The sequence below is a fragment of the Hyperoodon ampullatus genome (assembly GCF_949752795.1).
Source record: "Hyperoodon ampullatus genome assembly, chromosome: 1".
Lineage (NCBI taxonomy): Eukaryota > Metazoa > Chordata > Mammalia > Artiodactyla > Ziphiidae > Hyperoodon > Hyperoodon ampullatus.
In genome coordinates this window covers 9,676,070-9,702,060 of record NC_136914.1, presented here as the reverse complement: position 1 = coordinate 9,702,060, position 25,991 = coordinate 9,676,070, and the positions used below count along the sequence as shown (strand labels likewise).

General features: G+C 33.7%; 1 protein-coding gene across 1 annotated transcript; it reads left to right on the top strand.

The window, feature by feature from the left end:
• The first annotated feature begins 919 nt into the window (after positions 1 to 919).
• On the top strand, positions 920 to 24,243 carry ABCE1 (ATP binding cassette subfamily E member 1). The gene is made up of 17 exons (XM_079706544.1): positions 920 to 1,040; positions 2,046 to 2,131; positions 5,606 to 5,703; positions 6,703 to 6,820; positions 7,183 to 7,320; positions 7,481 to 7,550; positions 7,769 to 7,865; positions 8,789 to 8,878; positions 13,791 to 13,912; positions 16,517 to 16,738; positions 17,752 to 17,811; positions 17,911 to 17,969; positions 19,224 to 19,334; positions 19,426 to 19,568; positions 19,684 to 19,806; positions 22,052 to 22,163; positions 23,749 to 24,243. Exons 1-17 carry the CDS (start codon positions 938 to 940, stop codon positions 23,794 to 23,796), a joined length of 1,800 nt encoding a protein of 599 aa, XP_079562670.1. The 5' UTR covers positions 920 to 937; the 3' UTR covers positions 23,797 to 24,243.
• The last annotated feature ends 1,748 nt before the right edge of the window (positions 24,244 to 25,991 follow it).

Genomic DNA, 25,991 nt, shown 5'->3' with positions numbered 1-25,991 from the left:
GTGAGTATATACATATAGTTACTTGGTCTCCTTTTCATTTCAGTGCTGTTAACATAAAATTCGTCATGGCCATATTGTAAATTCCCAGGTAAAGCAGTTTTTACTTCTTCCAGTTGACCAACATGATGGTTACACCCTTAATAATTGTTTGCCATTTCCATCAGTAGTGCATTGTAGTCAGATGGCTAAGCCATGAAGTGATGCTTAGTTTGAGGGAGGAAGTAAACACCTTTATCATATGTATGTTTTGATGTCAAGTTTTCCTATTCTGTGTCATTGGTCTGTGTTCATACACTGGTATCAGCATCAATTTCTGAGGCCTTATATCATTTTTTTCATATGTCAAGTGTAGGTTCCCTCTTCCCCCTTGCTCTTTTCCATTTTCCTGGCTATTACTACTTTTCTTTTTGTATAGGAGCTTTAGATTTGATTTGTCTGATTCAGTTTTTTTTTTTTTCTCCTTGAGATTGGATTAAATATATAAATTCAGGGAAGGTTGAAATCTCTGATATTGACTATTCTTTATTGTGAAAACTGAGACGGCATGTCATTCTACTTGTTCAGGTCTTTTGTGTCTTTCAGTGGTATTTTGAAAGTTTCCACACATGTGTATATATATCTTGTTAAGTTGATCCCTAGATCTTTTTTTTTTTCTGACTGTTGAAAGTGGTATTTTTTCCTTCTTTATATAAATCTGATGAATGGAATATATATAAAATTTTGTTTTTCCAACCTTACCAAATTATTTTATTGCTTTTACTAGTTTTTCTTTAACTAGTTCCAGGTATTAATATCTGAATATAGTGATAACTTATTTCCTCCTGTCTAACTTTTTATGCCTGTGACTTATTTCTCTTAACTAATTGCATTGACTATGACATAATTTTGTTAATTTTTCTTTAATAGAGGAACTGGATATTCTTACTTCCTTAGAATTATGGCGGATAAATTAACAAGAATTGCTATTGTCAACCATGACAAATGTAAACCTAAGAAGTGTCGGCAGGAGTGCAAAAAGAGTTGCCCTGTGGTTCGAATGGGTAAGCTGTTCTGTGGATCATTTAAGGATAAGAGAAGGTTTTAAAAGGAATACACTGTCTTCATGGTTCTCCAGGCTTTAGTATATACTTTTCTCCCCCGTTGGTTTCTTTAAAATGTAAAAATAAGACCAGATTTTGTTCTAAATTTCTTTTAATGCTTTGTGACTAAATGATCCTGTTTAAGTTCATTGAATGCAAAATCAAACCAGAGTTCAAATTACTGAGAGTCTTACTGTCCTACAAAATCCTATGGTTACTTTAAGTCATGAAGAAAGGACTGCCAAGATGTTTGTATTGGTATTTGATAGTATTCTCCTTAAAAAAAAAAAAAAAAGCTTAATATGAATGACTATTCATGAGGTTTTGCTATATTTTCAAGATTAAATAAATTTACGACCATTCAGAATTGATGAATTGTTGGTAGTCTTTAAGGGCTAAACTAAATAATGTTTACTTTAAATATACTAGTGATGTATAAGCTTACTAAATCTTAAAAGGAAATTTAGATGTCATGTGTTACAATCTACCGTGCTATTCAGAAATTCCATTATTAATATCCCTAATGCCAGGTTTAATTTTGTTTGTGTATTAGATGTCCACATACCTTTGGGGAGCTTCCCTGATTTAGCTAACGTATTTCATTCCCTTATCTGGTGTACATTACCATTTTCAAGGCATATTTTATGGATTATATATTCAGTCAGTCAGCTTAAAAGTAAAGCTGTTTTAGGATCTGCCGTATTTTTATTAGCATATTTTCTTCCCACAGTAGATTAAACAAATAAGCATATTAGAGTCATCTCTGCCTTGCCTGACAAGAGTATTCATATAAGTAATTAAGTTCAGTAATCTACCCAAAGCACTGATTTATATTTCTTTCTGTGGCCTTTGTTTTTGAAAACTTGATTCTATATGGAAATTTGGAACCAGAATTGCCGAAATAACAGTGTTCAGAAAATTAGAACATCAAGAGAAATGACTTAATTCTATCTTTTCCTTTGCCAGGAAAATTATGCATAGAGGTTGTCCCCCAGAGCAAAATAGCATGGATTTCTGAAACTCTTTGTATTGGTTGTGGTATTTGTATTAAAGTAAGTGATATTTTATTTATTGGATCAAATTTGTAACCTAAAAATGAAATCCAAAAATTCTAAATACATTATAACTATTTTTAAAGAGCCAAATATAAAACATTGAATAAAGAATACAAATTCAGAAAAATAGTGTTCTTATATCAATATTATTGTTGCTTTTTCAATTAATTAACCACCCCACTTAACAGTTACCCTTAAAAAATAATAATAAAATAAAAGTTATTTTTGCTGTATGCAACTTCGTAAAGCCATTTCCAACCAAAATTAATTTTTTTTCACCCTTTTATGAGAAGGACATTCTCCAAGTCTTTACCAGAACTTTTTTGAAATATAAATACAAAAAATGTGAGTTATATTACATACATTTTTTTCAAGTCTGTGTTTAATTTTATTTTTTTCATTTATTTATTTGGCTGTGCCGGGTCTTAGTTGCGGCTCGAGGGCTCCTCAGCTGTGGCTCGAGGGCTCCTTAGTTGTGGCATGCAAACTCTTAGTTGCGGCATGCATGTGGGGTCCGGTTCCCTGGCCAGGGAACAAACCTGGGCCTCCTGCCTTGGGAGCGCAGAGTCTTAACCACTGTACCACCAGGGAAGTCCCTGTGTTTAATTTTAAATTCAGACTTTTAAATAAAAATGGACACAGCCAAAAGTTTTTTTAATTTAAACTAATCCTTAAGTACTGCTTTTGCTGTGTTATACATTCTTCTATTGTTGGATTTATCCCAATAGTGTAATTTTTCAAAATACCTCAGTTTTTGTTATATTGAATGGTTTGAATAGGGCATTTTACTAAAGAATGGTGGATTTCCAACTTTAGTTCATAAAAGATACTTAGGAGCCAATGTATAAAGTTCTCAAATTAGTTATTTTTATTTACAGATAATATATTTTAGAAAGGAGATTTCCCAAAATATGGATACCACCTGTTATTTTTTCTAATAAGGTTTGTGTATTTTACATTGGTTTCTTTTTTTTCTTTCTTTTTTTTTTTTAAGAAAGAAATAGTTTTATTTGAGCCAGCCTGAGGGCTATAACCCAGGATACAGTCTTTCAGAAAGCTCTGAGGACTGGTCCACCTGTTAGAGGTCAAAGCACAGTCATATAAGTTTTTGAGTAATAGTGTAATTTTTATCCCAATAGTGTAATTTTTCAAAATACCTTAGTTTTTGTTATATTGAATGGTTTGAATAGGGCATTTTACTAAAGAATGGTGGATTTCCAACTTTAGTTCATAAAAGATACTTAGGAGCCAGTGTATAAAGTTCTTAAATTAGTTATTTTTATTTACAGATAATATATTTTAGAAAGGAGATTTCCCAAAATATGGATACCACCTGTTATTTTTTCTAATAAGGTTCGTGTATTTTACATTGGTTTCTTTCTTTCTTTCTTTTTTTTTTTTTTTAAGAAAGAAATAGTTTTATTTGAGCCAACCTGAGGACTATAACCCAGGATACAGTCTTTCAGAAAGCTCTGAGGACTGTTCCACCTGTTAGAGGTCAAAGCACAGTCATATAAGTTTTTGAGACAAATGATATACATCAAAGGGCTATACGTCAAAGTAATATATTGACAGTTTACATAGTCCAAAAAGGTGAGTAGTGATCATTGTGATCCCTTATAAGATTAAGGAAGGAATGTTATCACCTAAGGAGTTACTGTAACAGGGAAGAACAAAATCTGAGTCCATGTTGGATCTGTTTCTTTTTTTTTTTCTTTTTTTTTTTTTATTAGTCTCTGCTTTACAACAAAGTGAATCAGTCATACATATACATCTGTTCCCACATCCCCTCCCTCCTGCGTCTCCCTCCCTCCCTACATTGGTTTCTGAATCCTCCGTTAAGTATCCAAAAGTACCAAGCTTGGTACCTGAAAGCGTTTTTTCTTGTTTTGAAAATATAAACAGGAGATATTTCTTCCAGCAAATACTTACTAATCTTTTATTATTTGCCTGCCAGTGTTTTGGGTGGTGGAAATCTTATTTTGAACAATATATTCGATTTTATTTTCTTTCCTCACTGCTATAGAAAAATGAGATTCCAGAATTTGGGGTATGCACTTCAGTGGCTGGAAAGAAACTGATGTGATGAATTGTTTGGGGGAGGGGCGGGTTGTGTATACCCCCTGAACACAAGATACTTGTAATACACCACATATATGAGCAATGTGGCTATTTTTTTCTTTGTAGATTATGAGAAGTTTAAATTACTTGCAGCCTGTAAGCATTTTATGTACATTGATGGAGTAATAGAGGATTTTGTAAATGGAGGTAATTCCATTTGCAAAAAAAATCTCGTGTAAAGAATTAATAATTTTTGTTAAAGGTTGGTGATTATTTTGCTAGAAAACAAACGATGGGCCTCCCTGGTGGCGCAGTGGTTGAGAGTCCGCCTGCCGATGCAGGGGATACGGGTTCGTGCCCCGGTCTGGGAGGATCCCATATGCCGCGGAGCGGCTGGGCCCGTGAGCCATGGCTGCTGAGCCTGCGCATCCGGAGCCTGTGCTCCGCAACGGGAGAGGCCACAACAGTGAGAGGCCCGCGTACCACAAAAAATAAATAAATAAATAAATAAATAAATAAAAAAACAAACGAGTTTTGTTTTTTAAACCTCTATGTTCTTGTAACTTAGGAAATGGGAACTCCCTGAAATCTATATATACAGAGACTTGAATTAGTCCCCTGAGCTCATTGAACAGTTCTGCCAAACAGATTTCTAATCTGAGGTTATACTCTTTGGTTGTACCTCTATAGTTGTCTGTACTTCTGAGAAATTTTTCTAGCCATGTTACCACTCTTAAATCACCTTCCAATTCTTGCCATTCTTGTTCCTTGGGCATTTATCTGATTGATAGTCACTTATTATTTGAATAAGTTTTTCAATGAGGTTGTTTTTTTTTTTAATTGAATTTTCTGAATTGGAACATGAAGTATCTTTTTCGTATGGGATGGTTACAAATCACAATGGAAAGACGCTAGTCCTTGCTCTGTGCAAATACTATGCTAGCTGTTGTTGGGACATAAATAGACCAAGAAAGGTACAATCCATGACCTTAAAGGACTTCACAAGGTAGAAAATGAAGCATACGGAGACAGGAAGAAGGAGATAAAGGGAAGGCATTTCTCATTGACTGAATATGGAACTGTATGCTCAATAACTGTGTTTTATCTTGCTCTTAACCTTCTCATACAAAAGCCTCCAGTTCTATAAGGTTTTTCAGTAAGTATTAAACACATTAAATGTCCAGGATTATACCAGTCACTAGGGGGAATACAGAATTATTAGATATGATTCTTGCCTTCAAGGAACTTAACTTTTTTAAGCAAAGGATAGGAAATGAAACAATACTTTACGTCTGTGTGAAACTCCCACTTTTGGAAGATAAAGTATAAAAATTTCTTCATCTGTTCATTTTAGTCATGCCTATATTTCTAAAAATTAACAGAAAACTAATTCTTTACTTTAAATAACAGAAGTGCCCCTTTGGCGCCTTATCAATTGTCAATTTACCAAGCAACTTGGAAAAAGAAACAACACATCGATATTGTGCCAACGCCTTCAAGCTTCACAGGTATATTTCCAAGTCAACATTCTTCTTTACTTCAGTCAAGAGTAAATCCATTTGGAATTTTCAGAGAAATAACAAAACTGGAAAAAAAGTGGTATTAACTTTTACATCCACTAAAGCAAAATATAGTATTATAACATCATGCAGAATCATTGTATATGTCAGTGGTTCATTCTAGCTAACATTAAAATTACCTGAGGGTCTTTTTAAAACTACTAATGCCCAGGTAGTTTCAGCCCAGTTGAATTACATCTTATCTCTGGATGTACAGTCTGGACCTTAGTAAGTTGAAAAGGCTCCCAGTGATTCTAATATACAATTGGGGGTGAGAATCACTGTTGTTAATAATATCCTTATCCCCAAAATACTTTTAAGGGAACTCATCTTGATTTTATTTATCTATTAATCTCATAACCTACAGAGAATATTACTCTGGACTTTGACATATATTGTTAATGACGCGTTCTTTGAGGTTTTTAATCTGCTGAACACTAATATTTTGAATCTAGGAGTCTAGATTTAACTAATAAAAAGGTATTTCTCAACCTGCCAGCTTTAAGGGGCCTACTGCAGCAGGGAGAATGAAGTGGAATATTTCTGGTTGATGTGGCACTTCTCTCCGTGTAAGTAAATGGCAGGCCAAAAAAAAGAGACAGTGTGAGGTTGCACCTGCTGTGCAATTTTCTACCAAAGCATTTTATTATACATTAAAACTGAGCCTTATATGGAAAGAAAAGTTGTTACTTTAGAATAGACTTTGAGTGAAAGTTGAATAAATAAAATTTGGAGTAATATTAGTCATGGATTCATTTCTAACAACAGTTTAAGTTAATCTTGGCTGCTGTTTTTTCCTAATAGCCAATAATATCTGGCATATATCTCTTTTGTCTTATTAATGAATGTGTGTGGAGTGCAAGCGCATTAAAATACATCATTCTGGTATTACGTCGCTTTTTCTACATAAGTCTGAGTTGTCTTATTATTTTTGTACACTTACGACAGGTTGCCTATTCCTCGTCCGGGTGAAGTTTTAGGATTAGTTGGAACTAATGGTATTGGAAAGTCAACTGCTTTAAAAATTTTAGCAGGAAAGCAAAAGCCAAACCTTGGAAAATATGATGTATGTATTACCACCTTATAAAAATGAATATCTTAGTTCAGTTTTATAAGGCTATGAAGGAGAGAGTATGTGTGATTTTATTTTTTAATGTTCTTATTTTCAAGATTATTTGTGGAATTAATGCTGAGAAACTATAAATGAAACTCCTTTTTAGGTAAAATCTGTTAGTGCTGCTTAACTGATAATTCTCAGCTTTCATAAACTGTTATGAGTTGGTGTTTTCTTGATTTGAAATTAAATCCACCTCTAATATTATCTTAGAAGCAGAGGTATTCTGTTTGGATATGTGTTCTATTTTGTATAACATTCATCCTGTTTGCAATTGTATTATTAAATTCAGAAAATTATACATATATTTCTAGGACCCACCTGATTGGCAAGAAATTTTGACTTACTTCCGTGGATCTGAATTGCAAAATTACTTTACCAAGATTCTTGAAGATGACCTAAAAGCCATTATCAAACCTCAGTATGTGGACCAGATTCCCAAGGCTGCAAAGGTCAGTTGCTTTTTAGGAGAAATTTAGTGGGTATTACAAATATTGGTGGACATATAAAAGATAAATCAAAGTAAACTTGTTTTATTTTGTGACTCTTTTTAATAGTGAAGGAATTTTAGTATTGAAGGAAAATAATAGTATTTCTGATATATTATGGCAGGGGACAGTGGGTTGTATTTTGGACCGAAAAGATGAAACAAAGACACAAGCAATTGTATGTCAGCAGCTCGGTAAGTCTTTATTTTATGTATGTGTTTTAATAGGCCCTGAACTTAACTCATAAAGATAGGTATCTTTATATGGATTACTGAAATACATGGAAAAATCTCTAGTAGTTGTCGTATTTTCAACAGAAATATTCAAATGCAGAATGATTTGCAATATACATTTTACCTTGAAGAGGTAAAATAAAATAACATTGAACACAATGCCTCTATGTTCTTTGTAGATTTAACCCATCTAAAAGAACGCAATGTTGAAGATCTTTCAGGAGGAGAGTTGCAGAGATTTGCCTGTGCTGTCGTTTGTATACAGAAAGCTGATATGTAGGTTACTTTATACTTTTTGTAAATCTTATCCTTACTTTAGAGTTTTTATTTATAATGCTGCTAATAGAGCAGTGGTTTGAGAGAAATTAATAGAAAGAGTATCTAATGTTCTAACTTTGAGGTCAGATGTTGAAGCAGTTGTGCATCCATTGCCCATTTCCCTGTTATTCCATCAGGGGTAAAAAATTCGTTTAGGTAAGTACCTTACAACTTACGGGTTCTAGAGCTCTTTAATCTGAAGTCAGCTGTTTATTTTGTAAACTCTCTTTATACATTAAGAAGGACATTTTTTTAAGATGAAGCTCTCCTACCAGGCCAGCAAGGTTTTCCATAGCTCAAGTGGAAAATCAGGTCTTTTAGGTTATCCTAAATCAGGGTGGCTTGCCATGTGAGAGAGAAGAAAGAAGTGAAAAAGGCGGGTTTCCTTTCTACCTTGTAATGCCTCTCTTCTCCCAGATATTTTTTGCTCTCATCTTTTTCCATACTTCTACTCTGGCATCCAATGCAGGCTAGTTTTTCTCCATAAAGTATTCTGTCATTCTGGGCAGAGCCCTCTTTTCCAAAAACTCTGTTTGCTTTAGTGCAACCGACTTTAGCCAATTAAGAGAGCCCTCTGAATTACTTCGGAATATATCAGAATATTTTTCATGAGGAGATAACAGTTTGTAAGTTAGACTAATCTAGGAGTCTCTCCCCAGACTTGATATGCAGTCCTGCCTTTCGTACTTTATTTTCTTCCTTCTACTTAGGAACAGAATACAGAAATGTTTACCATTACGGGGTGGGCTCCTTATTATTATAAGGGGATTTTTGTTGTTGTTAGATCAGAAACCATATCTCAGTGCTTTAAAATAACATTCAAGATAGAATTTTATCTTACTTGCCTTTCAAATTATTATGTTTGCTTTTCTTTTTCATAGTTTCATGTTTGATGAACCTTCTAGTTACCTAGATGTCAAGCAGCGTTTAAAGGCTGCTATTACTATACGATCTCTCATAAATCCAGATAGGTAAGTACAGATTTGGTATATGCCTGTGCTGTTTTGTTTGAGGAGTTTCACAGATGTCTAAAGTTTAAACACTGGGACCATCCATGTCACATACATGTGCGTGTTTTCCATCTTGGTTTTTGGAGCTATCGCTTGAACTTACCTTCCTCTGTCTAGAAAAGAGATTCTTAATGCAAGATCCATTTACTACCATACCTGTTTCCAGGGAGCCTAAGAATACTCTGTAGTGATATGCAAATTTTGGCATATACGTGTGGATTTCTGGGAAGCAGATCCTTAACTTTTACCAGATCCTCAAATGGATATGTCATTCATACACACAGTTTTAGAACAGAGTAATTCGGGTTACCCAGGTCTTACTGAGCACAAGGGAGTTCTTAAAAACTTCTGTTAAGTAATCACAACATTCTGTATTTATAGGGTGCTTTTGTAGTTTGCAGAGTTTTTATATCCATTATCTCATTTGCGCCTCAGTAATCTTGTAAGTAAGAATCTTTAGGTGGTATTCCCATTTTGCAGATGAAGATGTTTTAAGGTCAGAAAAGCTAGTTATTTCTAGGTTTCAAGTTTATGATATGGCAAGAACCCAGGGCTTTTTTCTGTTCCTCTCTTTAGTAGCTGATTTAATTCATAGCTGATCTTACAAGAGAGCAAGAGAAATCCCTAGGGATCAAAAAACCAAAGAGAGAACTGTAAATTATAGGGGAAAAACAAGGATGGCTTTCTTGAGGGGACGTTGCTTGTCTCTGTAGTAAGTCTTGAGCTTTAACAGCCACTTGGGGGCAAGAAGCAAGGCCTTGTATTGAATTATCACACAAAATGCCGGGACTCTCAAACGACTGCTTTCTCAGCAAAAGAGCAAACACAGGAGGATGTCAAGGAAACATATACCTGTCACTCACTGAGATCCTTGGAAATGGAGGGCTGGCTCCCCTTCAGATCTCTTTAGGGACTGGCAGCTCACATGGATATGGAATTGAAATTTATGTGATCAGGGAAGTCTTAAGAACCATCCATGTTAAAGTAACATAACAAGAGGGCCCTAGAATCTTTAGTTCTATGGTACCTAGATGAAACATATAAAACCACTCTGGAAGCATATGCCCTCAACCCTGGTCACACAGGATTTCTACAGGTAAAGACTCAAGAGCTTTAAGCCCAGGGTTATAAATGATAGGAGGAAACTGTCTACAAATGAGTCAGTAGACACAACAAACAGCAGGATTTAGACTTTCAGGAACTTCGAGTGATATTCTCAAAGAGACTGTAAAATAATATTTAAAATAATTTAAAACATGAAGATTTAAAACTCTAAGAATATGCTACTACAAAAAAGCAACAAGTGAATGTTTAAAAAACCCAAACAAATCTAGAAATTAAAAGTATAGTCATGACATTGAAAACTCACTGGACACATTAGACAGGTTAGGTACAACAGAAAAGAGTGTGAGAAACTTGAAAAGTTGGTCTGAGCAAGCTACCAGAATACAGCAGAGAGAGAATGAGATTGAAATACAGAAGGGAGATTCAGAGACATGGAGAATGGGATAAGAGAGAATAGAATGAGAAGATGATTTACATATATCTTAATAGGAGTCTGAAAAATAAAGCTATGAAAAGGTCATGGCTGGGTATTTTCCAGAATTGGAAAACTTGACTCCATAGATTCAAGGAGCAAATGATCCATGTACGTACCTTGAAGTAAAACTTGGAATATCAGTGGTAAAGAGAGAGTCTTAGTTGAGCCAAACCGTAGCCATAATTTTCACTTCATATATAGACCAGGGCATTAATGATAGCCTCTTTGGGGGAAGTAAGAGTATAAAATGTCCCAATATTCGGGGACTTCAGGATAAGGTAAATTAAAGAATACACAAGCAGTCAAGTCAGTAGTTCTCAACCCTAATACCTTTTTTTTTTTTTTTTTTGCGGTACGCGGGCCTCCCACTGTTGTGGCCTCTCCCGTTGCGGAGCACGGGCTCCGGACGCGCAGGCTCAGCGGCCATGGCTCACGGGCCTAGCTGCTCCGCGGCATGTGGGATCCTCCCAGACCGGAGGCACGAACCCGTGTCCCCTGTATGGGCAGGCGGACTCTCAGCCACTGCGCCACCAGGGAAGCCCCTCAACCCTAATACCTTTTTATAAAACATTTTTATATTCCTTTGTTTTACTGAAATGAATATCATAGATATTATCTACATTTACACATATTTTTTTAATACTATATAATGCTTTAACCATAATAAAAAAGCTAAAAGGATAATAATTTACAACCAGGTGACATGTATTTCAATATTCAGCCAAATCACTACATTCTATATTATGAGAGGGCAGTAACCATAGTTGTAAAAGGGATAACATGCCAAAACAGGTTAGATTGACAAAGCGAAGAAAATGATTGTTAGACATTTTCTCAGATGTGCTGGGTCTCATTTTTATAGGTATAGGGTCAAAATAATCTCTTTGTAGTGATAGACTGATAATAAAAAGTTACAGGAAGTATATCTGCATCCTGAAATTCTACAACATATCAACGCATACATTCAGTCTTTAATGCTATAAAAAGATTTTGAAGATCATATCCTCCGATAAACAACAAGAAATAGAGGATGGATTAGAGAGGGGAACAGTAATGCGAGAGGAAGATTAAAAACCAACAGATAACCCAAAATTAAGTGTAGGGTGTAAATTTTCATAGCATAGATTTCTCATGCTGCAGATTATTGTTTCTTCCCAAACCCTCAGAAAATAGAGTGGCTCCCCTCAATCTTTTTTAACATTTTGGACTTCTGCATAAGCTCCATTTGAAAGTAGGGAAGGCAGGAGGTGTGACTTATTTTTTTCTTCTTTTCAAAGCACATTAAAAGCCACTAGATAATAACTATGCTGCCTTATACTGGGCCTTGAAGATTTTAATGGTAAAAAAGCAGAGAATTATTCCAAATAATGGAACGTTGCCAATAAAGATACCAAGGCAGGATAAGTATTGGCCCAGTTGGGTGATTTGCCATTTTTATTGATGCTCACCATGTTCAACAGTGGGCAAAAGTTTATCTGCATATTAAGAAGGGTGTTCCTACTGGAGGTAGAATTGGAGGTGAACCATGAAAGGGTTATGTGGCATTTCAGCAGGTGAGGATTTTAGGCAGGATTTTAGACCATTGAGATGATAGACCACCCTTAGACACACAGGGATAGAAGGGTAGATTATTCAGGAAACAAGGGAAGAGCCATTTTTCAGTGTGTCCTATATATAAATGAAATAAAAGAAATACAGATGCTGTGGTTCAGTTGACCAATTTTTTGACTTTACAATATTGTGAAAGCAATACACATTCAGTAATAACTGTACTTCAAATTTTGATATTTTCCTGGTCTGGCAATAGGCAGTATGATATTGTCTTCTAATGCACGCCATGCTGGGCAATGGCAGCAAGCCACAGCTTCAAGTCAGCCACGTGAGCACGAGGGTAAACAGCTGGTACCCTTACAACCATTCTGTTTTTCACTTTCAGTACAGTATTCAATACATTACATGAGACACTCAACACTTTATTATAAAATAGGCTTTATGTTACATGATTTTGCCCAACTGTAGGCTAATATAAGTGTTCTGAGCACATTTCAGGTAGGCTAGGCTAAGTATGATGTTTGTTAGATTAGGCATATTAAATGCATTTTCAAATTATGAAGGGTTTATCAGGGTGTAACCTTGTAAATTGAGGAAGATCTATAGTAGCTAAAGTTTTGGAAGGTCTTAAAAGAAAGTCTGAAGATGTCATGTGTTTCATTTGGAACTGAGAGCCACATCTGGGGACCTGAAGAAAATGAGGTTTGTTAAAAGCCTATAACAATATTGATAGAAATGACAGCCTGAATTAGAATCTAGATAAAGAAAAGAATGAATTAGACATGCTTGACAATTTAAACAATACATGGTTGCAAATAAAATTGAGTCTGTTTTTTAATGGGAGTAGTGATTCCATCACTAAAAGTATGGCTGGTTAGTTTTTATTTGTACAGGAAGCTGATAAATTAAATTAGAATTTTATATAAAGCAGAAATTAACACATCATTGTAAAGCAATTATACTCCAATAAAGATGTTTTAAAAAAAAAAGAATTTTAGGTGTCTGTAGGACATTGCTTTTTGAACATCTTGAGCTAAGTTGAATAGGAATAAGATGCTGCATAAAAGCTTTATGATTATTATTTGCCTAATAGTTTCTATACTAGCAATACTTTTTTCTTACCACTTGAAAAGTCATGTCATAGCCCATCCCATTTATAAAGTGCTCCAGTACACACACTAACCTATTTTCTTTCTTACCGATTTTTATTTTAGATTTTTATTACCTGTAAAAACATTTTGCTAACGTAGTGTTTTTTGGTATTGTTTCATATCTATTCCTTGTCTCCACAACTAAAGTGAAAATTCTTAGGTTGAGGATTCTGTTGAATTCTCTGTGCATTCCTTACTACAGCTAGCATGAGACAGGACAAGTAGAAGGGTGTAATGCATAAGTTGAAGAGCATAATAAACAGTTTAGAATAGGTATGATTTAAATCTATTATAATTGTTTCTGCTTTGTAAAGTTTATTTTAAAATATGTTTTTTATTAGCAAAACATTTATTTCATATATTCATACACTATTTCATGTTAAGTTTTTTCTTTTAGTTTAGGAAAACAATTTGAAATACGAACGTTGATAATGAGTCTTAAAGAAAATGTTTTATAACTTATGCTTAATATGGTCTTTACGGTTAATTTTTTTAAAATATATCTATCTTCCTGAAATTTACACTGTAGTTTTTTTTTAAAACTATGTAAAAGTTTTCATTATAATTAAATATAATTTTAATTATATATATTATATTACATTTTAAAATAAAAATCTATATTGATTTTCAGATATATCATTGTGGTGGAGCATGATCTAAGTGTATTAGACTATCTCTCTGACTTCATCTGCTGTTTATATGGCGTACCAAGTGCTTATGGTGTTGTCACTATGCCTTTTAGTGTAAGAGAAGGTAACTTGAAAAACTTTTCACAATGCTGTATTCTCTTTCACTCTAATGCTTAGAAAATGTATTGCTGTTGATGCTAAGTAGTTAAGTGTTGCTGTCATATTACTTATCCAAAACTCTGGCCTTAAGGAATTTAATCTCGCAATAGAATATACATATATAAGGTTATATACATCAGTTGTTAAACATAACCTGTGTCTTTTTTGTAGAAGTTTTTGTTGTGGGTAAAAATGCTCTTATCAATTTCACTATTTATTTGCTATATTAAAAGTTTCTTTTATATTTTGGGCTCTGCAGCATCACTGTACTACTTGTCATGTTCAGCTTTATCTTTGACGGGCCAATACCAGTAGGAAAACTCTTAAAATTCTTTTAGTGCTCATCTTGTTTTCATGTTTCAAATTTATCTGTAATCTGTATCCTAAGTTTGTGAAACTAAGACTATACAAAAGTCTAATAAGATAGTTAAGTATATTATAGTCTAGTAAGTGACTAAAATTCTAATAAAATAGCTTAGTAAGTGTATTTTCACTTATTCCTTCTACTTTGAGGAAAGAGGGACTCTGGTCTCTTTTCCATGTCTCTTCCCTAAGCAAGTTAGGCAAAAGTAAAAACTAGCCTACCACTAAGTGGCTCTTGAAACAGAATCAGTGCACTCTCTGCCTCATACACCTTCTTCCTTTTAATTTCCTTCCTGTTCCCCTTCACTGCTTCCTCATTCCTATTTTTACTTTTCTACATTTCTTCTCTCCAGCTATGCCTTAAGCTGGCAATCTAGAACACCTAAAAGGACTACTTAGTCCATATCTTGAAAAAAATACCATATTCTACAAGAATAGTTATTCATGTAGCCTTATAGCTCCCTAGGTTGAACAGGCTCTTTTTTTTTTTTAAAGTTGTCTCTTCAAAGAGATTGCTTTTGAGTTACCTAAGAAACTTTTGGAGAAAGAAATTATATTGCATCATACTCTGCATAGAAAGGTGGTGGTATCTTCTTTAATTTATAAAAAGTGTATAAATAGTTTAAGGTGTGGGGAAGGAATTGCTCTCACGTCCCTATCTATACATTTGAGATAGGTAGGTATTTTAAGGGAAAATTTGTGAGATTGCCCAGTTTTCTTTCCAGTAGTCTTAAGAGATGATATCAGAAGCAATTAATGTTTTATTCTCCTCAGTTAGCAAGTATTTATTGAATACCTACTCTGCCTAAAGTAGTTCTAGAATCGCATTGATGATAATGACATGGGTACCTGGCAATCACTTTTCATAATTCCATTTATAGATGCCATGTCTAAAGCCTAGGCCAAGAAGTAGTTCCTGGTGAGGTTTTTAATGTACCCTATCTGTTAAAACAATTCAAGTAACAAACTGCACTTAATCTTTCTGCTCTCCTTTAATATACTGAAATTAACACATTATATGTAAAAGCTCTTTATGAACTGTAAAGGAATTTTAGCTTGAACTCATTTTTAAATTGGCAAGAGAGATGTTGCAGTATTAATGTATAAAGCTGACTTGTTAGTGTTTTTTCCACAAAGTCACTTCTCTGAGCTTTCATTTTCTTATCTGATGAATTAGGCACTTGGACTAAATGGCCACTAAGGTTCCTTCAAGTTTATATTTTTATTTAATTTTTGGTTTTAATCTTTTTAACCCCACATTGTAATTTTTAAATAGTTTAAGATATAAAAATGCTAATTTGGGCAGAATAAACATCTATTTATTCTGTCAATAAATATTTGTTGAACACCTGTGATCTAGGCTGAAAAGGCCTAGATGTGGTTCTTAATTGCAGATGACATGAATAATATCCTTAGACTTTCTTTCAAGACCTTCTGAAACTTCACCTACTGTCCTTCTCTTATAAATAGTAAACACTTTAAAAACAGATCTTTTCACTGTTTCCCAAATAATCCACTTTTCCATTTCTGTGCACCTGCCATTGTGGTTCTTAACAACTTCAGTATGGAGGAATTTTCATGTACAGTATGTTAGTTTACTTTCAGTTATTAAAATCTGTTTAGATAATGGTGTTTGTACAGTGAAGCCAAAAAAAGGTTAATGAAATTAGTTTGTTATTATAAATTTCTTTCAAACCTGCGAAGTTAATCTGAAAACAAATTCAGTAAATCATAGGTTCAACATATGGTTATGTCTCCCATGAAAGTGAATATTCGTAACTGAAATCGTCTTTAAAAAATTATTGCTTGAACTTTTAATTTATTTTATGTCAATCTGAAAATATTCCATTTTACCTACTTGTCAATTTGTAGAGAAAAATTACAATTTTTTATTTTAAAATACAGAATAAATGGCATCATAGGCTTTCACATAAAATCTGATGGAAAAAATCTTATAAAAATCATGTAATAATGAAAAGTTATGCTTTGTGTATATAGGCATGCATGAATTATTTAAACTTGGCATTAGGTACATGAAACACTGTTGTCACACTGCATGCTGTAAATCCACAGAAATTTAAATCTATGCATAGATTGCTCACAAGAGAGCCTAGGGTTTTAGCTTTTATATGATCATTTATTTTTTGTGGAAAAAGTTTAGTCTTTAAGTGATCTTTACTAATTTATTTCAATGACTTTCCAACAGGCATAAACATTTTTTTGGATGGCTACGTTCCAACAGAAAACTTGAGATTCAGAGATGCATCACTTGTTTTTAAAGTAGCTGAGACAGCAAATGAAGAAGAAGTTAAAAAGATGTGTATGTATAAATATCCCGGAATGAAGAAAAAGATGGGAGAGTTTGAGCTAGCAATTGTAGCTGGAGAGTTTACAGATTCTGAAATCATGGTGATGTTGGGGGAAAATGGTAAGTTTTCCTTATTTTGTGATATTCGGAAGTTTGTTCTGTTTATCCAGTAACTGAGTGTTAATTACTCTGTGAAAAACTTTGACTCAGTTATAGGTCTGGGAGCTGGATTGAATTCCTACATTTCTCAGTGTAGTTCACATTTTGTGACAACGTATGATTTAATCTGTCATTTAATCGAGTTCATATTTCTTATTTTGTTTTCATAACCTTCAGTGAGAATAAGATTTTTTCTAAGTTGGTTTTTCTATGTATAAATTGATATGAATAGCACTTATTCATCTTAGAAACTGACTAGGAAGGAAAGGATAAATTGTTAGTTCTGAAACAGTCTAGTTTAAAATGTTTTCCTTGCATTCCTCCACTTGGAACCTTTCTTAATTTAAATTTAGGCTAATCTAACTTCGTAAATAGTTGTATTACCAACACTTTTTAGTGTAATAGATTATCATCATAAATATAGTTATGAGATGAATTTGAGTGCCAAATATCTGGTATTGCTTTCATGATTTTTAGAAAAAGGTTTGAATTGTGTACTTACAGCTTACAAAACGGTAGAAGAAAAAAATTTTATGAAGATTGTTGCAATGTATCAGTTTTTAGTTAACAGGAATTTTGAGCTTGGTTGCAGTTAAATATTTCATGTAACTGGCCTTTATGATGATGGTATCAATCATAACAATTATTGTCCTGTCTTAACAATAAATTGTGTGCGTTGATATTTTAGCTAAATAAGTCTTTCAAGAACTAACCCAAGACTTTATAGACCCACCGTTTGTTAAAATGGCCGTCATAAGCTTTAAATAGTCTATATTCCTCCTAATTAGTTTAGAATGATACTTGAGAGATGAATCATGACAGTTCAAGTATTTTTCTATATAACCTTCAGAATTCAGTAGTGTCAGTGTATTTGTTCAAAACTAATTTCTCAGTTAAAACCCAGTAGTACATTAGTGATTTACTGTAAATGTGAAGCATCTTTCAAGTCAATTTCTTGTATGTTGTGTTGCCAGGTACTGGTAAAACGACATTTATCAGAATGCTTGCTGGGAGACTTAAACCTGATGAAGGAGGTACTATTGTAATATTGAGTCTTTTTACTCTATTCCACATAGTAAACTTTAAAGATCTGGGCCATTTTCAGTGTCTTATTTATTTGCATTACTTTGCAGGGGAAGTACCAGTTTTAAATGTCAGTTATAAGCCACAGAAAATCAGTCCCAAATCAACCGTGAGTTATTCTGTTATTTTGTTATTGAAGAAGAGTTTATATGTATATATACCTAGAGCATTAATCTTACACTATATCAAAAATTTTCTCCAAATTAGTTTCTGTACAGGTGTAATAAGGTAGCTAAGGAAGATCTTAGGACTACTACAGTCCTTTATTCATTTCCACTACTAGGAAACTCTTTTAAAGTCTGTTTGGCATCTTTTTCCAAAATAAATCTTCAAAAACTTAATGTGTTTTGGTGCTGCAAATGACATCAAGAAAATGAAAGGCTACCCACAGGACTGGAGAAATTATTTGCAAATCATATATCTAATAAGGTACTAGTATCCAAAATATATAAAGAACTCTTACAGCTCAATTTTTAAATGGGCAAAGGATTTGAATAGACATTTTTCCAAAGAAAATATACAGATAGCCAATAAACACATGAAAAGATGCACAGCATCATTCGTCATTAGGGAAATGCAAATCAAAACCACATTGAGATACCACATCACACCCACTAGAATGACTTAAAGCAGAAAGACAATAACAAGTATTGCTGAGGATGCAGAGAAATTAGAACCTCATACATTGCTGGTGGGAATGAAAAATGGTAGAGCCACTGTTATTCTGCCATAAAAAGAAATAAAACACTGATACATGTTACAATATGGATGAGCCTTAAAACATTATGAAATTAACCTCCTTTGATTTCTGCAGGTGTTGTAATGAACTTATTAACTACAGTATCTATGCTCAGTACCTCAGTACTCACTCATGTTGGGAATATTTGAGATGGCGTGGCTTACAATGAAAACTTTATCATTGATGCTTTCTATAAGCTTAGCTTTTAAGTTCTCAAACTCAGCCCTCTTCTGAAATAACAAGTTAAAAGACATCTTAAATTCATCCCTGTCATTATCGTGCATTTTGTGTTAGCTCACAGATTGCCTAAGATTACTTGATACCCATATTAACCTTTAGAAGTATTCCTAGTCTCTAATGATTTCTTCCCTGAAACATTCATCATTTACTACTTTCAAATTTTAAGATTTTGGTTTTGTTTTGTTTTTTAACTTGGACATGGTGGGTTTTTAATTTTTAAAATCTCAAAACATGTCATAGCTGATGGATAAGCATCAAAATACTATCGATATCTGCTAGTGGCAAATTGATATACTTTTGCTGTGTAGCTTAACTTTCTCAAGATTCATAATTAGAGTAGTTCTGTACTGAAATAAAATTTCAATACTTTTCCATTAAAAACAGGGAAGTGTTCGCCAGCTACTACATGAAAAGATCAGAGATGCTTACACTCATCCACAATTTGTGACTGATGTAATGAAGCCTCTGCAAATTGAAAACATCATCGATCAAGAGGTACTCTAAAATAATTTTTGTTGTTTTATCATTTTATTATTTTAAACTTTGGATGTCTCTACATGGTTTACTGAACTTCTTTTGCAAATAGGTGCAGACATTATCTGGTGGTGAACTGCAGCGAGTAGCTTTAGCTCTTTGTTTGGGCAAACCTGCTGATGTCTATTTAATTGATGAACCATCTGCATATTTGGATTCTGAGCAAAGATTGATGGCTGCTCGAGTTGTCAAACGGTAAATGTCCCGCTCCTAAGAGTACTGCCTGTGATCATGTGTAGTGGCAGACAGAAATGCTTAGTATAGTGTTTGAATATGATGATATAAAGCTTTTCAAAATCCTGTGTTTTAGTTTCATACTCCATGCTAAGAAGACAGCCTTTGTTGTGGAACATGACTTCATCATGGCCACCTATCTAGCAGATCGAGTCATTGTTTTTGATGGTGTTCCATCTAAGAACACACTTGCAAACAGGTAAAACTATTTTCTAAACTAAGTTCCAACACTTAGAAACTTACTTTATTTATTTATTTATTTATTTCAAGTTGGCTGGCTCTTTTTTTTTTTTTAATCTCTGTTGGGGTATAGTTGCTTTACAATGTTGTGTTAGTTTCTGTTGTACAACAAACTGAATCAGCTATAAGTATACATATATCCACATATCCCCTCCCTCTTGAGCCTCTCTCCCGTTCTCCCTATCGCACCCCTCTAGGTCATTTCAAAGCATCGAACTGATCTCCGTGTGCTATGCAGCAGCTTCCCACTGGCCATCCATTTTACATTTGGTAGTGTATATATGTCAGTGCTACTCTCTCACTTCGTCCCAGCTTCCCTTTCCCCCCACTGTGTCCTCAAGTCCGTTCTCTACGTCTGTGTCTTTATTCCTGCCCTGCCACTAGGTTCATCAGTACCGTTTTTTTTTTAGATTCCATATATGTGCATTAGCATACGGTACGTGCTTTTCTCTTTGTGACTTACTTCACTGTATGATAGACTCTAGGTCCATCCACCTCATTACAAATAACTCAGTTTCATTCCTTTTTATGGCTGAGTAATATTCCGTCATATATATATGTGCCACATCTTCTTTATGCATTCATCTGTCTGTGGACATTTAGATTGCTTCCATATCCTGGCAGTTGTACCACAGTGTTCATTGCAGGAATATTTACATGCATCTTTTTGAATTATGGTTTTTTCAGGGTACATGCCCAGTAGTGGGATTGCTGGGTCATATGGTAGTACTATTTTTAGGTCTTTAAGGAACCTCTATACTGTTCTGTATAGTGGCTGCATCAATTCACAATCCCACCAACAGTGCAAGAGGGTTCCCTTTTCTCCACACCCTCTCCAGCATTTATTGTTTGCAGATTTTTTGATGATGGCCATTCTGACTGGTGTGAGGTGATACCTCATTGTGGTTTTGATTTGCATTTCTCTGATAATTAGTGATGTTGAGCATCTTTTCATGTGTTTCTTGGCCATCTGTATGTCTTCTTTGAAGAAACGTCTCTTTAGGTCTTCTGCCCATTTTTGGATTGGGTTGTTTTTTTGATACTGAGCTACATGAGCTGCTTGTATATTTTGGAGATTAATCCTTGTCAGTTGCTTCATTTGCAAATATTTTCTCCCATTCTGAGCGTTGTCTTTTCATCTTGTTTATGGTTTCCTTTGCTGTGCAAAAGCTTTGAAGTTTCATTAGGTCCCATTTGTTTATTTTTGTTTTTATTTCCATTCCTCTAGGAGGTGGGTCAAATGTACAGCAGAGTTAAAAATGAATGATTTTACCTCGTCCGTCCCCTTTTTTCTCTCATTTTTCCTTATTGGCTTGATTGAGAGTACTTGTAATATAAAGAAGTTTCACATTAGTTTATGAGAATTTTTTTATGAGAAATTTTTTACTTTTAGTGCTGAAACCTTATTAGGTTGAATGGTATGAAATTCCTGATATTCAGCCATTTGACCTGTAAAAAACAGCAAGTTCATGTGATTCCAACATAATGTTTCCTGGTTTAGGGAGGAATGGATTTGCTATTTGAATAATTCATCCAAGGAATAGAAGTACTAAACTTCTTAGAATTCCTTTTTTTTTTCTGTTTAAAATTTATGTATCAATTATTGAAAATAACATAACTTCTTTGAGAGTTAGGGAAATTTCTTAGACTATATAAAGCTATTCAAATAGTGATCCTCCCTTTGTATTTACAAAATGCTTAAAATGTTCCACATGTATGATATGACTTAACATGATTTAAGAACTAGTTTGGGTGAGAAAAGATGAATAAAGTATAGAAATTTTAAGAGGTGTTATTACTAAACACCATTATGTTGTACATAATTGCTTTGTGCCAAATTTCTAACATAAATATTACCTTTCCTGTTAAATTCTCTTCTCCCCTAAATATCTTAGATTTGAAATTCTTCAGTCAAATCATTTTTCTAAAGCAGTACCTTCTCGCTGACTTTCTTTCCAGATCAGAAGCACTTTAAACTGTGTTTGTTTTGCATAAAAATATAGCCAAACAAACTACATAGTCCAAGCAAAGACATTTCTGAATATAGACTTTATAATGTCCTGTGACTATACTATTATCCAGATGACTTATGATTGGGGAATTAAAGGGAACAGGGATTCGTAATACTCTTCATCCTAAAAAAGTAATTAAACTGTGGGGGGGTAAAATTCAATCACAACTGATAGACTTTATTTTTCCCCTAGTCCTCAAACCCTTTTGGCTGGCATGAATAAATTTTTGTCTCAGCTTGAAATTACATTCAGAAGAGATCCAAACAACTATAGGCCAAGAATAAACAAACTCAATTCAATTAAGGTATGTAGAAAAATTACCTTAAATCACGGATAACTTCTCAGTGTAAATAATTGAAAAGCATGTTTTAAATTGAAGGCTGTGTCATTAATATCTTATGTCATTTCATTAATTCTATGATTCATGTTTTTCACATTTTAGTATCTGATGGCATACTTCAGTCTGATAGGCAGCAATTGTGATGTAGCTGCCATTGCTGCATTGTCTGTTTGAGTTGCACCCACTGTTGTACTGCTTGTGTTGAGTTTGCCATTTAATGTCTTCAGAAGGATTACACTTGAAACAGAAGTTTTTACAAATACCTTAATATTTCTTACACATTTTTTTTTGTGCACGCAGAAGAGCAACACATGATTAAAATGCATATTTTAAGAGTCTAAACAGACTTCTTCAATGAGCATTAAATTCTAAACAATGAAAAAACATTTTGTCAGTTAAATTGGCAGGTTTTTTTTTCTTTGTAGTATGTAAAATAATTTTGCACCCTACACTTGATATAGTCTGTGAAATATGTGGTTTTTAGAAGGCAGTCATTTCTTCATCTCTCAAAAAAAGAAAAATGAATGCTAAAACAGCATTTCCGTGTTTCTGGTGTCCCTGCAGTGCCCCTTTAAACGCTGCTTCCATTGCATGGCCCTCTAGCCACCATCCTTAATACTCAGAAGCTTTAGATAAAGTATGTTACACATACCTGTCCTTTCATACTTGTACTCCTCTAGCTTCGCTACTAAAATGTGACCTCTTAGAAATCAGAGACATGGTGCACATCATGTATTCTTAAGCATCTAACATAATATCTGGATGCCTTTAGCCTTCACTGTATATTTTGTTTATAAATGTTTACTCTCTGGCCAGGATAATGAAATGGCAAGTTTTAAATTAAATTTGAAGAGTTTTCTCAGTTCTGAAAAGCATATTAAGCAGAAGAGAGGAACTAAATGTTAGAACACTTATTATGCACAGCTTAATTTTCATAAGAATTTCTTCTGAAGCATTACAAACACTGTGTGTTGTAGTTTTCTTGGGTAGAGACTTAGTTCAGTCCCCAGGTACACTTATCATTTTCTCTATATCCACTCATACTAGACTGTCATACCTCAATCTTAATAAGGGAGCAAGCAGCTAGGCAAGTAGGTAGATGGATCATTACTGGCCAGTCTGTAAACAGTGCTGGGAAAAATTATTTTTATACTTTTTGTGTACTAGTTCTCAAACTGACAGAAACTAACTAACTAAAAACTAACCTTTTTACCAGAAGCTTAAAGTTAAAATGATGAAAATGGAATTTAGTAGTTTTTCTGGAAACAATATTTTATATAACAAGATTTTATATGTTTAAGTATTTTGTGTAATGGAATTGTGTGTGAGGTGTGCAGCAGGAAGGTGTCCAGACAGTAGGGACGGGTAGCAGAGGTAGTAATCTTGCCTTTAAGCAGTGGAACCGGGCATATCCAGAAGCAGCCAGTGAGTGCAGAGGAGGGTGTATAGACACTTACAAACACTGCTAAGTAATCCTGCAGGTGAAAGTCTACCCTACCCTTACATATAGGAGAATGGTATTGATTTTTGTTGCTTCTCTATTTTTTAGGATGTAGAACAAAAGAAGAGTGGAAACTACTTTTTCTTGGATGATTAGAGTGAATCTGAGAATATCGATAAGCCATTTATTAAAAGAAACATTTACTGGGATTTTTGTCATATAAAACTTAGATCAGATTTTATGCCCCACATGCTCTGGAGATTGAAGTATAATTTACTTACTGTAACATAAAGCCAGTTGTGTTTTAAATTGTAGTCTGAGTACGGCAAATGCCACTTTTCTGTTCTTGATGATAAGGCCCTTTTTGTGCATAACATTCTAAAATGAAGACATTTCAGGCTATACAAATTACCTCCAAGTTTTCATGATGTATGGGAAGATATTCAGTAGGTGTATTATATATTCAGGTACCAAATGCTGAGCAGTGTTGCCCCCTTTTAAAAATCTTGGAAAAGGTTTCTATACTTATATGGTTTGCCAGGTATGCCACTATAATGAAACTGCCCTTATTTTAAAAGCTGGTCGATGACGCCACTGATGAAATTTGATAAATAAACATCAGGATTATATATATTTGTTTTCAGTCTTTGCATTAAAAATTGTCACTGTGTTTAGACTTTCAAAGGAAGATTATCTGCTGCACAACACCACTGCTGGGAAAAGACTATTACCAACTTAAGCATTGTTGACAATGTTTTTGGTGCTTTTGAATATCTTTAGCAAAAAAATCATTTCAACACCCCCCCCAAAAAAAAAATCCTAACTTTACTCTGAATTAGATGTAGCATTTCATAAGATTCTATATTCTGTAATTATTCTCAAGGTAATGTCATTCTATAAACATATCTTTATGTAATCACTGATCAAGATTTTGGAAAAAGCATTTTAAAGAATATCCGTTTCCTTTAAAAATACAGTACAGGTTCAAAATCTTTAGAGTTGGTCCCTAAGCATCTGTGTATTTTTAAACTTCCAGAGATTTCTGATGGGCAGCCAAGGACTGTGAGCCACTTACCTAAAGGCAACATTAACGCAAAGTGGTCCCCAGATAGCAATACAGAGTGTCCCTTGGTACCAAATATATTCATTTCCAGGTTTGGATATAAAGGATATTATCTATTTGACTTTTTTTTCTTAGTTTTGGATAGTGTGTAGCTGGAGTTCTAAAGACATCCAAATTTCTTCAACGGTGGGATACCTGTAGTGTAAAACCACTTTCAATTATACTTCTGCCTAATGCGCTGAGCTGGAACTAACTTATACTACAAGTGAGGTAAAGAGTTTAGGAAAATTAGAAATTATTGAACAAACTTTTAGAGCTTCTTGCAACAATAGAAGCTTTAATTAATATGCAAACAGTGGATAGAACGTATGGTTTAACTAAGCCCCATTAGGCCTTTTAAAAATATTGCTTTTATCTGAGTAATCCATAAATACATGTCTATTGTGAAATTTTCAAATATTATAGAAATATATGGAATAGAGTTATGATTTCCCTTTATTTTACCCTCCCAAATGTTACCAGTGTTTATGTTTAATAATATATATCCTTTCATGCTTTTTTCTGTGCACTTAACTGTGAATATGTAAAGGGTTTGTTTTGTACATAAATGGGATTATACTAAAATAAGTATTGCCTATTTTTAAAGATAGGTTAAATTTGTGAATCATTATTTCAAATGAATTGAATAAAATAAGACAAAAGCTGTTTTTATTTACTGATTCTGTATTATGCCCTTAAAATATTTGTATTATAAGAGCACAGTTCTTTCTACTTATTGCTGATGATAAAATATGTATCAATTGTATTATTTTTCATGTAAATGAAAATTTTAAAACAGATTTACATGTTACTTAAAGTTTTGTATAGCAGTAGAAAAGGACTTAGAATTGTTAACACAAGGAAAAGGGTTTTTTTTTTTATAAAATCTGTTACCAACTCAAATACATGAATGCAGATGTTAGCTATTGAAAATAATGAGACTGCTCAGTATATCCTGATTAGAAAAAATCTCTAAGCAAAAAAGCATGGTGCATAATTTATTATAATACACCACTGTTTATATGAAAATATACAAAATACTAAAATACACAAAAGGATACTCAAGAAAGTTAATGCTTTTGGGAAGGATAACTTGATGGTTAAGAACAGGGAATAAAGGAGACATATATTATACACCCATTACCTTTTGAATTTAAATTTTGTACATATGAATTGTTTATAGTCAACCTAGTGTGCAGCAGTCTTTACAAAAAGTGTATCTATGTAATTTAAGTTTAACCTAATTTTA

Excerpts from the sequence above, each read along its gene's own strand:
- ABCE1 (XM_079706544.1), top strand. The coding sequence starts at position 938 with ATGGCGGATAAATTAACAAGAATTGCTATTGTCAACCATGACAAATGT. Across the intron at positions 5,704-6,702 it reads AACGCCTTCAAGCTTCACAG|GTTGCCTATTCCTCGTCCGG; the intron begins GTATATTTCCAA and ends CACTTACGACAG. Across the intron at positions 19,569-19,683 it reads GCTGCTCGAGTTGTCAAACG|TTTCATACTCCATGCTAAGA; the intron begins GTAAATGTCCCG and ends CCTGTGTTTTAG.